Raw genomic sequence first — 14212 nt, 5'->3', positions numbered from 1 at the left:
TAGAGGAGGAATCTGAAGGTGAGTAAGATTGGATAGAATTTGAATTTCATAACTGCGACTCTAATTCTGCAATCAGCTGGAGGCTCTGTTGCTTGCTCTTGCCACAGAAAGCTATGCAGCTCAAAGCCAAGTCGGATCCGAAGTGGGTTAGTGTATTATGTAAGCCCCTGGCGGGAGGGGAGATGGTCTTGCACGTGTGTTCCTTTTGCTGCAGCGGCGGCGGCGGCGGCGGCAGCCGCGAGAGCGGCTCAGGTTGATTTAGAATACGGATGACAGCGGCCTGGCGCGAGCCCGCGGCTGACGGAAGCCGCTTATCCCGCTCTGTTGCCATGGAGACGAGCGAGCGCAGCGGCGGCGGCGGCGGCGGCGAGGCTGTCAGCGAGCGCGGCGGCGGCGGTCGCGCGTCCGCGGGGGTCTGCAGGAGGAAGGAGGAGGCCGGGGCCCGAACCCTCGCGGCAGACATGGACTTGCATTGTGATTGTGCTGCCGAAACTCCGGCCGCCGAGCAGCCGTCGGGGAAGATTAATAAAGCCGCTTTCAAATTATTCAAGAAGAGGAAATCGGGTGGCACCATGCCCAGCATATTTGGGGTCAAAAACAAAGGGGATGGGAAAGGCTCGGGTCCGACGGGAATGGTGAGGAGCAGGACCCACGACGGACTGGCCGAGGTGGTGGTGCTGGAGAGCAGCAGGAAGGAGGAGCCGCGCGGCGGGGGCGACAGTGGCGGCGGCGGGGATGGCCGCGGTGGGGGTCGGCCGAACCCCGGTCCCCCCAGGGCTGCCGCGCCCGGCGTGGGCTCCCTGGCCACCAGCTCTGTGGCCAAGTCACACAGCTTCTTCTCGCTTTTGAAGAAGAACGGGAGATCCGAAAACGGCAGAGGAGACCAGGCGGATGCGAGCAAGGCTGGCGGCAAACAAAAGAGGGGGCTGAAAGGGCTCTTCAGCAGCATGCGCTGGCACAAGAAGGACAAGCGGGGCAGGGCGGAGGACAGCGGCGGGCGCGCGGGGGCGCCGGGCGGCCGCGGCCTGGTGCTGCCGGGGTCGCTCACCGCCAGCCTGGAGTGCGTCAAGGAGGAGACGCCCAGACCCGCGAGCCAGCCGGAGGAGCGCAGCCAGGACGGCCCGCGGGGCCCAGCAGGTGAGCCCGGAGGGGGAGAGCCGGCGGCGGCCGAAGCGCGGACCTGCCGAGAGGCCGAGAGCCCCGGGGGCCCTCACGCCAAAAGCGCCCGGGGAGAGGACGCCGCGGGGCATCGGCGCGCCGAGAAGCCCGCGGCACCCCCCGAGCCGGGCGCTGCGGAGGCCCAGACGGCCGAGGATGCTTCCAGGACAGGTGACGTTCCGATAAAGACCGTCCCCCTTGTCGACTCCGAGTGCGGCAGCGGCCGAGCGTCTGCCGTGCCTGACCCTTCCTCTGTTGACCCACCCTCAGACCCGTCGGCCGATCGTATTTGTTTGATGTTTTCTGACGTGACTTCACTGAAAAGCTTTGACTCTCTTACAGGCTGTGGAGATATTATTGCAGACCAAGAGGACGAGGCAGGTCCCAGCTCTGACAAGCATGCCTCCGGGCCAGGCAAGCCAGTTCTCTCTAAAAAGAACCCCAGCGTGGTGGCCTACCAAGGAGGAGGGGAGGAGATGGCCAGCCCGGATGAGGTGGACGACACCTATCTCCAGGAATTCTGGGACATGCTGTCCCAGACTGAGGACCAAGGACAAGGGCCCCAGGAGGGAGCGGCTAAGGCGGCAGCGGCACTGGAGACCAAGGTGGTACCCGAGACCTCCAAAGACGCCAGGTGTGCAGAAGGGGCCAAGGACGTGGCCTTGGTCAAGCGCAGGAGGCTCAACCGGATTCCCATTGAGCTCCATCCGAAGGAGGAGCCTAAGCACCTGGAGAAGGAGCAGCAGGAAGGAGTCCCCAACAGTGACGAGGGCTACTGGGACTCCACCACCCCCGGCCCCGAGGAAGACAGCACCAGCAGCGGTAAACCGGCGGGCATCCCCCGGGACAGCTACAGCGGCGACGCGCTCTATGATCTCGACGCCGATCCCGATGGAGGCCCTGCTGTCCTTCCCACCAACGAAGAGACGTCCTGCTTGTCCCGGTTAAAGCCTGTGTCTCCAGGCACCATCACCTGTCCACTGCGAACACCAGGCAGTTTGCTGAAGGACTCGAAAATCCCCATCAGCATCAAGCACCTCGCGAACCTTCCATCCAGCCATGCTGTAGTGCACCAGCAACCAGCCAGGAGTGAGATGCCCAGAACAAAAATCCCGGTTTCCAAAGTGCTGGTCCGCAGGGTCAGCACCCGGGGCTTGGCTGGGACCACCATCCGCGCAGCGGCGTGCCACGACAGTGCCAAAAAGTTGTGAGGTCTCCGAGGCCCAGCTGGAGGGACCACATGTCAAGGAATACAACTCTCCCTGGAAACCACTAAAATAAGTTTTGTTTCCCCTAAAGAAAGGATTTTAGGACCGTTCCTGCTGCAGAGCCTGGACTGAGGAGGTCTTTGTGTCGCCAGCAGGGACAGGATACATTGGAGAGGGGGGTGCCACACATGGGATTCTCCTCTCAAGATAAGGCCCTGAGAATTATTTCCAAGCACTTTTTCTTTTTTATCTTTTTAAAAATCTTTGTTCTTTCTTTTTTTCTTTGATGCACTGAACACTCAGAGGTCACCTTTACTTGCCTTTGCAGAAAACAGGACTTAGCCAAACCTGAGTCAGCATTATGCCTGTGATATTTGGCTGCCATGGTCCACTGGCGTGGAGGAAGCACTGCGGGAACCAGAGGAGCCCTCCCCTTCCAGGACACTTCCCTTCCTATCTTCTTTTCCTTTGCTGTATCACTGTGTGGGAAATGCCTACACAGCTGAGAGGGCCAGGTATTTACCTGATGAGCAGAGGGGACCATTGATTGGCAGAAAGCTTGCCTACTTTCAGTTGCTAGGTATGCAAATAGGGAAATATCTACCACTAGGACAATAAGGGAGAGTTTTGGTTTGGTTGGTTTACATCATTTGTTTGGGGCGAAATAAAAAGCTCAGCAGAGCAGGTTTTTCCTCTTCTTTTTCCCACCCCGTGCAGAAATCAGGATCAGGGAAACATTTCACTAAATGCCAACAGACACAGTATTTTAGCATTTATCAACTGTAACCTTTTCATGTGTAGATAATGCATATTTTACAGTTTATCTGGCTGTTAACATTTTATAATCTGTCAGTAACCTCAAGTTTAAAATCTGGTTTTATAGCTAGATATGAGAACTGTCCCCAAACCATTGATGTTCTTTTATGTACTGTAACCTGAAGCAATTCTGTTTTGTTTTATATGGGTTCTCTGGCTCTCAATGCAGAAAAAAATATCTATTGTGTTGATGTCTCAGAGGAATGGTTCTGCCTTATCTTGGGTAAGCGTCTATTTGCTTCTCACCCCCAACCCTAGTGTTCAGATATTTTACCTTGGTTATAAAAATTTTGGATTCAACCATTCCTCAATATGGGGAGTCCAAAATGAGGAACACATAAAGAAAAACAATGGAAAAATATAGTTTTTCATGTGATTTGACTTTTGCTTTATAGACTTATAACTGAGAGGTATGTTCAGAATATGATACTGGCAAGCTTATGTATCGTAAACACTTTATGGCAAGATTTTTTTGAAAAGTGGTTTACCTATACATATATTTTCTATTATTTTAGATAAAACATGTATTTCAGAAGGGGTTACCATATGCCTAGTTTGAATGATAAACTGAAGCGGTTCCTAGAATGCTATTAGTGTCTAATGATTATATAATATCCTCTTGGAAATGCACTTCAATGTGTTTAATCAAAAGACCAGAGCCTCTACCAGGACGTGATTCATGGTCTCAGGAAGATTAGACATGTTCAAGTGAAACTACATGTACGAAAATGCCATAAACCCTTCTATATAACTCTAATTTTCCAGAGAGATTGCCTAAATAATGAACTGATATTACATGCTTCTTGAGTTTGTTTTCTGTTTTATAAAGGAAAGAATAAGGCACGTTAAGTATATGAAAACCTATTTTAATAATATGAAGGAAGTAACAAAATAAGCAGACATCAAAGGAAAACAAATTGAGCCAGTAAAACAAAGCAGGTTGGTCCCCATTTTAAATTTGCAATGATTCAATTAGAAGAGGTGGTAGAGATTTGCTGAATTTCTTTATTAGTCAGATTACTGGCTTTGTTGCATTGTGTCAGATCCTTAATGTTATTACAAAGTAGTGTTTTAATATTTAATTTTCTTATGTCTATAGATGAGGTCCGGTACTCAGACATAAGCACTCTGAATACACCACCAGGAATTCGTAAAGCAACTCACACTTACATGTGCTCGTGCACTCAGCTGTGCGCAAACTAACAGACAAAGACGGCTACTGTAAACTCGGAAATATTTTAGAAGTTATTTCTGTCTTGAGAAAAGGATTTAAATTTGATTTAACACTGATAGTACTATTTAGACTCAAAATACATTCATTTTCCCCCAGTGAATGGAAAGAACATAAATTTTATTCCTGGCTGTAAAACAAAGGATCTTTCTTTTCTTCTTGCACATTTTCCTGCAAGGGTTGTGTTCTCCTCTGCATGAATCCTTGACAAAGTTGTATTTGTTCGTTTGTTCGATTGCACTGGAAAGTTGAGAGTACCTGAAGTACTGATGAGAATATTGTAATAGTAAAGGCAGTCTATTTATCTGTTTTGTAAGCGCTGGAACAAACTATTTTTGCTCTCACGGTTTGGGGACTTATTTCTGCATTTACACCACTATGCTGTGTCTTCTTTTCTAAGTAAAGGAAAATGTCAGCAAAGTTTACCTTACTTTCTCCTTGCCTGTCAACCAGTTATACAAGATTTGAAATGTTTTCTTTTTTAATTCTTTTCTTCATATATTTTCTACGTTTTTTATTCTAAATCTTTAAGAATTCCACCCACACCAGTCAAATGAAGGATTCAGGCAAAGAATTAAATGGCCTCAATCACTGGATGGGAAATCAGGGCCAAAGCAAGAAGAGTGTATCTTAAATCTTTTCCAACCACAGACAAGGGATCATAGTTGCTTTTTTTGTGCCAAGGGCTACTTTCTCTCATTCATGTTCATGAAGACTGTTTTTAGAATTTTAACAGATTTACATTCCAATTACTAATGCATCATCTAATTTGGCCATATTTGCTGATTTTTTTTAAAGGAAAGGATTGTATATGGGCTGATGACAAACTTTCTTATGTATATATGATTCTGAAATACTTGGTTGATTAAGTTGCTTTAGGTAAGAGCTGGCCAATATCGAGAGGAAACGTCAAATCAATTGTTGGCCCTGAATTTATCAGTCAGTTTAATAGCTCTGCACAAAGACAGCCTGACTTTAATATCTACATCACACAGACAATGTTACTGGAACCACTCTGCTTCAGTGCTAATGGTGGTTGATGCTTTTATTCTTCCATTAGCACCAATTGGGAGAAATTTTACTACAGCATTTTGAGTAATTGCAAGAGGAAATAGATTTTTATTATTTCACCTAATAAACAATGGAATACAGAACATTAGGAACTTCCTTTAGCTACATTTCCACAAATTATCTGCCTATTTAAATACAAAGTGTTTAATATCTGTGAAAGTGATGACTTACTGAGTTTAAAGTGTTTACTCATTAACCTCAGAAGTAGTTTTCAAGTATTTGCACTTAAATGAATGCTCAAACAACCCTTTGCTTACACAGTTATCAGGGTAAAAAGACTATATTAGGTATCTTGATTTCTTTGACTGAACTTTCTGAGTTTTCATTATTTACATCTTTGTCAGATAAATTTTTGGAAACTTTTTACTGTTAACTTTGGAGAGATTGGCTAATGTAGCTTTCCGTCCTCTCCCTTTGTTTCCATCCTGTTAGCTTAGTGCCCTCGGATAGCAGTAATGGGACCCTTGTCAGGATGGTAGTGTGTTTTGACATTCACATAGTGGAACGTGTTTCCTGCTTGTAGTCGTTCCAGATTTCTCTCCTAAAAAAAAAGAGAGACTGAGACACTTTCCAGTACATTCACATATACTTCGCCCCCCTTATCAGTTTTAAGAAATTAATTCAAGAATTTTATCCTCTTAAACGTAAGGAAAAAGCATTACAGTTGCCTCTTATCACTTCTGAGGATGGTCAGTTAAAAGTACCTGGATCAAATAAGAGGAGAAATCCAAATACCTTGGCCCAATCCCATTTCCCTCCCCCTTCTTCAGGAAGACCAAGGGATGAACAACACAGTTCTTATTTGTGTAAACTCGGCCTCAGGAATTTTGAATTTGCTATCCACAAATATTTATAAAATAGTTTGAGTCCAAAAGGCTAGTATGGCAGACTGGAATCTTATATGTAGCCGTGTGGGAAAGCAGGAGGCAAGCATTTACCTTGTAAAAAGAAGCAGGCTATAATATTGTCAGGTAGTAGGCAAGTGGGGTCCCTCCTGAAGGGCAGTCATTGACGCTGTGAATCATCCTGCTCTGAAGATTTTCTGATGGCTGTCATGGATTGCTTCTCAAAGCCCTTTCACTGTGATGATGATTTAAAGGACACAGTTTGTTGCAGCAATAGCCACTTATAAGGAATGTTATCTCACTGCAGGTAACGTTTTTAAGGAGTAATTCAGAATGGTAGTTTCATGATTATGGAAAGGAGTTCCTTCTCAAACTGAAAAAGGAAAGATTAAAATAGTCACAAAGCCTCCAGATCTGAAATTGGGCACACTTTATGACTGATATTTACTTTAATCCAATGCAGCCCATATTCATGGGGCATATACTGTAACTAAATCTTAATAGAAACCCATTCAGTTGGAGCTCACACATAGCTGTACTGTAATTAGACTTTCTTAATATTCATTAAAGATACCTTTATTTTGTTTTACCTATCTTTTTGTGTATTTGTTGCTTATAGTTTGTGGGGTAGAGCAGAATGGGTGAGGTTGAACAAGAGTGATGTGGATTAAGCTGCACAAATTCCTCTAAAAATAATAATTATTATAACAATGATTAACATTAGTTGAGGACTTACTAATTGCCAGTGACCGCTAGAAGCGATACAAATATTTACTTAGTCCTCTTAACAGCCATGCAGGTTAGGCAATATCTCCCTAATGTGCCATCTTGAATTCATCCTTTTTTGTTTGTCTCTATGCCATTCCATCTCTCTCTCTCTTTTCCCCTAGTCTCTGCGACAGGGATATAAACTCTTCAGTGACTTACGGTAATATGGGAGCTAAGTACTGCTTAATATCTTCCAACAGAAAAAAGCTAACCTATGTCAGAAGCTGAAAATTGGTTTTGTGTCCGAGACGATGGTGCTCATATCGCTTAAGGGAAACTTGCCACTGTCGTACAGTTCACAGGCCAACAACCTGCCCTCCTTTGCAGCGCTCCTCTCTTCCTCAGGATTAACTTCAAACATATGGACAGAAATCTCTTCTGCTGTCATGGTAATGCTTCTTCCCTGCTGGGATGTCAGTCATTCCAAGCGCGTTTCACTTGTTGCTTTTCCACCTTCAGCCCAGTCTGGGCTTGTTCTGGGTGTTCTGTGTTGTTGTTTAAATAGGAGTGGGCTGGGTGATGCCTGGCCTTGATACAATTCTGAGCTTCAGAGATAAGCTCCCGGCTCTTTCAAAAGTAGTGCATCCTATGTTCTGTCTGCTGCCATTGAATCCTGGCCTATATTTTCTGACTCATTAATTCATTCAACTAATATCTGTTGAATGGCTACAAGTCAGTCACTGTGAATTTGAGTATTTTATATTAAATTAAAATAAGTAGCCCATCCTGTGTGTTTAACTGTGCCAGGATGACACTGTGTGCTTTCCTTTACATTGCTGTCTCAACTGTTTGCAAGACCGGTGCAAGGTGGGTGTTGGCTCCACTCTACAGAGAAAGAAAATGACACTCACAAAGGTGAAATACCTTGTCCAAAGTCACCCATTTAATAAGAAGGGACAGAATTTAAACCAGAAATCTAACTCTATAGCTCATGCTTTAATTATAAATCTTTTTTAGCCATATGATTCAGTTTTTCTGTAACTTGTTTTGTGTACTTTGTTTTGTGTAACTGATCAAAGTTGTGAAGTGCAAGAGCCAAACCAGATTTTATGATTGTGGACACCATTAAAATGATGACTATTTTACTTAAAAGTGAACTTGGCTTTTTAAAAAAAAGTATTTGGTGGCGTTTATACATGCAGGTCTAGAAGGTAGATCTCAGTCTAGCAGGTTTTTTCCTCACCTGGGCCAGTCAAATTTTTGGACCATATTCACCAATTATTTTAGAGTTACATACCACAGGTCTACATACAGATTTTATAATCTGATGACTGCTTTGTCAATAATAAAACCAAAAGCAATTTCAATAGTGAATCTGGCAGGTTGCAATCTGAGTTTTCTTCCACTTTGATTTTATTAAGATGCCACTCTCAATATTTAGGGCAAATCTGTTTGAAATTGCATCACCATCACAATTAATGAGGTTATTTTACTAATATATGGGCTGCCTACACTTGGTAAAATGCTTTTTTAATGAATTTTACACTACATTTTAATGAGAGGCAGTGGCAGATTACAATAACCGGTCGTCATTCTATTGAATTGTAAACTGGGGTAATTTTTGGAAATTATTCAATAATTGGGTAGAGTAACTTTCTGTTCTATGTGAGAAGATACATTTTTAGTAAACCTAGGTTACTGGTTATTGGAGACGTATTAAACTTTCTCAGATACCTACCTGAATCATTTAATAAACTAAAGCAAAAATACTAAACATATTTGGTCAAATTGCATAGGGACATAGAGTAGACACACAGTTAACAAGTCGTGAATGGCCCCAGGTGGCCTGAAGGAATTAGTGAACCTTCTGAAATATCTGCATTACAATCACTTATCCCCCACTACACAGTTACTTCTAAATAAAGGAGGAGACACTCTAACAAAGTAATATTTAACGTTTTTATTGCTTCCAAGATAAATTTAACTGAACATGGAGGACCTGATAGTGGTAGTTTTATCAAGAATATCAGGGAGAATGGTTTTGATGTTATAGGCAAAGTCAATTTCTGTCCTGTTTCACTTGACTCCAGCTATCTACCAGGCTCATTGCTAACTTCAGGTTTTGCCTAAGTTATTTATATGAAATATCTCAGTGTAATACAGAGAATTGCAGGTTATTTGAAAATAATGACAAAGAAAACCCAAATGAGAAACTCCATTTCTATAATTAATTTTCCTGAAAGTCAGGCATGTCTTTGAGGACAAGATTTTGGCTGTATTATTTTTGTGCACGGGAGGAAAATTGTTAGTAGGTTTATAGATATTATTTTTATAATAGAATGTTAAACTCCCCCAAAACATCAAAAATTGTCTCCTAGAACTACTCTATGTTTTTGAAACTTGTTTTAAAAAAGGATTCTAAATAGCAATAGAGTCTTTTCCCCTTTCTCCACTCCAATGGTTTAATGGGATAGATGAACCAATGTTTATATTTTTAAACGTGTAAATATTTTATTTTGGGTATTTTGTATATTTGTTGACATAATTCCATTTTGTGCATATGTATCATTGTGCATGTTGCTGTTTTTGATAGTTACTCTTAATGAATGTAAGAAGCTTGGCCTAATAGCACTTTTCTTGTTTTATTCAAACATCTTAAAATGAAAATACAACACTGCCATTTTAACTGTTGTGTTTAATTCAGTCAATAAATTTTGTTGCTCCTTTACATTTAAAGTGATTTCTATTTGTTGTTATTTTTCCAGTAAGAATTTTATTTCCATCTTTTTCAATTTTTAGAATTTATACTAATGATGGTGATAATGACAATGTGGGGGGTGTGTGTGTGTGATTGGTGGAAAGACCAATGGGAGGCCCATATTTCTTTCCGCACTTTGCAAACAGGTGAACAATTATTGTTTGGTTTGGGCAGTTGCCTTTTGAAAAGCTTATTTGTTATTCTGACTCTGCTCTGATTTCAGAGCCTTTCACTCAGAAAATCTCCATTCCTTGTAATCCTACATAAGGCCAGCTAATTGCTGTGACTGTTAGGAACCAGCGGCCAATTGGAGTCTTTCTAAAGAGTTGTTTTCTGTTTTTTATTTTGTTTTGGAGGGTGTGTTTTCACTTCATATGTCTAATAGTTCAAATCCATACTATTTTGAAACTCAACATGAAGAATAATGAAGTTGTGCCATTTTATGTTTGAAAAATAAGAATCGAAGACTCATAAATTGTTTTCAAGTATACCTCCCTAAAATAGGCTTGTTCACACTGCAATTGCTTACATTTCTTTTAAATAACAAGAAAAATTCATATTTATCTGTAGAACATGATGAAGATAAACTTCTAAAGGGAGATCTGATTAGTCACAGTAAATAATTACAGTAAATAGACATCAGCAGAGCTACAAACAGTGACGTAAGAAATGTACAATCCTCTACCCGCTTTCTGCCCCTTCCTTTCTCCCAGCCCTTTGATCTTCCCTCCTCTTCTTCTCTTTTCCTAGAATTAACATGAAAGTCACCTCAAAATAACTTAACCTAGTCTCCCTTTCATGAGGCAATGAGGAAACTAAAGCTCAGACCCTCTAGGAGACTGACCCTAAAGTCTTTGAAGTAGGAAGGTGGTAAAAAGAGACCAAGACTGGAAACCAAACAGAATCTGGGTTTAAGTTCTGGTTTGGACACTTACCGGCTCTGTGAATCCAGGCAATCTCTTTAATTTCTGTGAGCCACAGTTGTCTCCTCTATAAAAAGATGATAATGAGATTTAATTTTTCGGGTAGTTGTACCATTATTAATTTTCAGAAAGATAGGTGTCTAAGATATAATATATATGTTAACTTAGCTCCTTTTGTTAAAAAAAAAGACATTTATAAAAATTAAAACTTGATAGGTTGGAGTTGAAATATTCTTGAACAGAGAACTTGCTTTGACATTGGGTAGCAATAAATATGGACTTCTTGGATTGGGGTAGAGTTGTAGAGTGGTGAAGTGTGCTTATATTAAAACAGGGAAACAAATGGGAGTAGAGGAAATCTTGAGTGTATTATTCTGAGACACATAATTCTGAAATGAAAAGCCTATATATGATTAGGAGAGACGGGGGGGAAAAGCCTAATCTTTGTGGAAGAAGTCAAGGATAGTAGCAGAGTTAGTTGGAGAGTTGGCAGCTACAAGAGCAAAGACCAGACACGATAGTGGTCAGATCAGAATGGAGCTTACTCCCCAGACACCTAACAAGGGGCTATAAAACATAGTGTGACCATAATGGAAGGTTTAACACAGTGGAGCAAAATCATTGGTGCATTTAACCTGGAAAAAAATATAACTATATGGGCTTGAGAGAGAGAAAATAATTTAAGTGAGAGGGCAATGTCTTCCGCCATTTCAAGCAACAAATGAGCAAGACCTTTGCTCTGAATTGGCTTCAGTTCCTGAATACTTCTCACAGAGTGAGCATCTCTCTGCCCTGAGTAGGAAGTGAGACTCTGGAACCTGACTACAACACCGTTTTCATATGACATGGCACTTATACTCAAAGCAATCGCATCTAGTGCTCGGTCAGAGAAATGCCATCTATTCTGACACCGAGGGGGTTGTTGGTCACACTGGGCATACTGAAGGATGGATGTCAGTCTTCAACGACTTCAATCCATCCATTTTTTCAACGTAGGCCTTCCCAGAGGAGATTTAATGGTATACACAGTTTTCACCTTTTATGCTATTTTCACTCTGTGGAGAACTTTAAGCTGAAAGTTTAGAGTCCTGAGGAAGCAGCTGTGAACCAAAGAGGGGTGAAAACACGTATCTCAGAAGGAAGAGTTTAACGTCATAAAGCTAAACCAAAAGAGCAAAGCAACAGAAAACCGTTTCACCTATGCTTTGAACTTGCAGACGCCTGCATACTCTAGGATATGTTAGGTACCCCTGAACAAGCAGGGGTGTTGGGTGACAAGTGATGGGATGGGGAGAGGGATATTCCCAGAAAAGAATAGAAGCATGGGCAAAGGCCAGGACCCAGGGCAGCAGACGCATCCTTTTCTCCTTGCTATTCCCAGGTGAAAGCAGCAAAGTGTGTATTCTTGTTCCATCATGGACTGGGTCCCCATTTCAGGTCAGCCTTTTTATATTTTTCTGGCTTCTAGGTCTATGATTTGAGAAGTTAGTTTCCCTAAGATCTTTATACCCCGTGTTCTGGGTAAAAGTGGGCTTTTAGAAGGTAATTTGGAGTCCTCGACGATTGTTCTCAGTGCCAGAAGCTGCCTCTGTGTGTGCTCTGTTGTTTGGTGGGCGTGGGCACTTTTTGGGGGACTCTGGTTCTCTTGGGCAGCCCAGGGACAACTCTTGCCAGGTGCTCAAGTTGTCCCCGGTCTGATGTCACATTCTCGTTGCAGGCTTATGATGAAAAAGTCATATCCATTATACGAGATGGTCAATGAATTCAGGCCATTTGATTTGGCTCAACAAATATCAAGTACTTAACGTGGTAGCTTCTGTGTGAGGCATGGTGGGTGTGGGTGAGTGAGCTATAACGCTGGCCCATCTGCTAAGGCCACTTAAACATCCCAATAAACTCCCTGTGTGCAAATCTCTGTCTCAGCATCATTTCCCGGGAAACCCCAACCTCAGATATTATTATTTCCATTTTCCAAGGAAAAGTGAGGCTTAGAGATCTTAAGTGTTTCTGGCAATACAGAAGGTTAGATAGAGTTAAAAAAATTTTCTTGTACAAAACACTTAAAAATGCCAGGTAAAATTAATTTTTATTTCTTTAAATGCATAGTTGAACTATCAAGGAAGGGAGGCCAGTAATCCCTAGATGTAACTACTGATTCCTAGAGTCCTAGAACTTTGGGTTCCATGGCCCAAGAATGGGCCAGGGACCATAAGTGAGGTAGTAAAATCCACAAGCAGAGGGGAAGGACTGTTTTGTGGATCTTTTTTGGTCATCGAAAGATCAAGCAGCACAAAATCAGTAAGGATAAAGATTTGAGCAACACATTTGGACACATATATAACCCTGGACCATACAATTAAAGAATTCACATTCTTTTCAAGTACAAATAAAATATTCATGGAAATTGACTACATCCTAAGCCATGAAGTAAATCAACACATTTCAAAAAATCAGTTCCATGCAAAACATGTTTTTTTACTATAATACAACATGCTAGAAATTAGTAGTAAAAAGATAACTAAAACCACTCCATATGTTTGGAAAAAATTTTAAATGCACCTTTTAATAACTTATGGATCAAAGAATAAATGAGTATGAACATTAGAAAACAATTAGAAGTGCATAAATATGAAACACTATATAGTAAAACATGAAATATGCTAAAGGTTAGAAAGAACTTTACAGCCTCAAAATGCTTAGATTAGAAAAGATAAAAAGCTGAGATTAAAGAGTTAAGAACCCATTCTATTCAACTGTAAGAAATTAGGAAAAGAATAACAGAATAAACCCATAGAAAGTATAAGTAAGAAGTGACATAGATAGGAGCGGAAAGCAGTGAGACATAAAACAAAGATACTCTAAACTGCATCAACAAAGACAAAAATTGATTCTTTTGAAAAACAGCCAATATTATTTATTAAGGAAAAAATAGAGGTGCTGGCCTGGTGGCACAGTGGTTAAGTTCGCATGCTCCACTTTGGTGGCCCAGGGTTTGCAGGTTCGGATCCTGGGCACAGACCTACACGCTGCTCATCAAGCCGTTCTGTAGCAGTGTCCCACATACAAAAAATAGAGAAAGATTGGCACAGATGTTATCTCAGCAACAATCTTACTCACCAAAAAAAAAAAAAAGAGAAGATATAAGTAAGGTTTAGAACGAGAAGATGGGAATAGCTATAGTTGCAGCAGAGATAAAAAGATAAAGAATGCTCTAAATAAAGTCATGCCAATAAGTTTTAAAATTTAGACAAAATATACAAATTCCAAAAAATAAATAAATAAATTGCCAAAAGTTACTTGAAGAAATAGATAACCTAAGGAGTCCTAAAGCCATTAGAGACATTGACTTGGTAGTTAAACTCTCCCTCCCTTTCCAAACAAAACAAAACAGTAAAACCAGATGGCAGAACAAATGTTCTACCAAACATCTAATGATTGGGTAACTCCAATCTAACACAATCTCTTCAAGCGAAAGAGGGAACATTCCTCAATGC

The 14212-nt window shown here is 41.6% G+C and overlaps 1 protein-coding gene across 2 annotated transcripts; it reads left to right on the top strand.

The window, feature by feature from the left end:
• The first annotated feature begins 314 nt into the window (after positions 1–314).
• AMER2 (APC membrane recruitment protein 2) lies at positions 315–3006 on the top strand. 2 transcript variants are annotated; one of them, XM_058547673.1, is made up of 2 exons: positions 330–1137; positions 1501–3006. In XM_058547673.1, exons 1-2 carry the CDS (start codon positions 330–332, stop codon positions 2367–2369), a joined length of 1677 nt encoding a protein of 558 aa, XP_058403656.1. In that variant the 3' UTR covers positions 2370–3006. The 2 variants fall into 2 exon arrangements, with proteins under 2 accessions (XP_058403655.1, XP_058403656.1); XM_058547672.1 differs by having other exon boundaries at positions 315–3006.
• The last annotated feature ends 11206 nt before the right edge of the window (positions 3007–14212 follow it).

This window comes from Diceros bicornis, chromosome 9 (genome assembly GCF_020826845.1).
Source record: "Diceros bicornis minor isolate mBicDic1 chromosome 9, mDicBic1.mat.cur, whole genome shotgun sequence".
In the NCBI taxonomy this organism is placed as follows: Eukaryota; Metazoa; Chordata; class Mammalia; order Perissodactyla; family Rhinocerotidae; genus Diceros; species Diceros bicornis.
The sequence above is the reverse complement of the archived record's forward strand: the minus strand, read 5'-3'. Positions and strand labels throughout refer to the sequence as shown.

Bases quoted from the DNA above. Each gene is read 5' to 3' on its own strand.
- AMER2 (XM_058547672.1), top strand. From the start codon at position 330: ATGGAGACGAGCGAGCGCAGCGGCGGCGGCGGCGGCGGCGAGGCTGTC.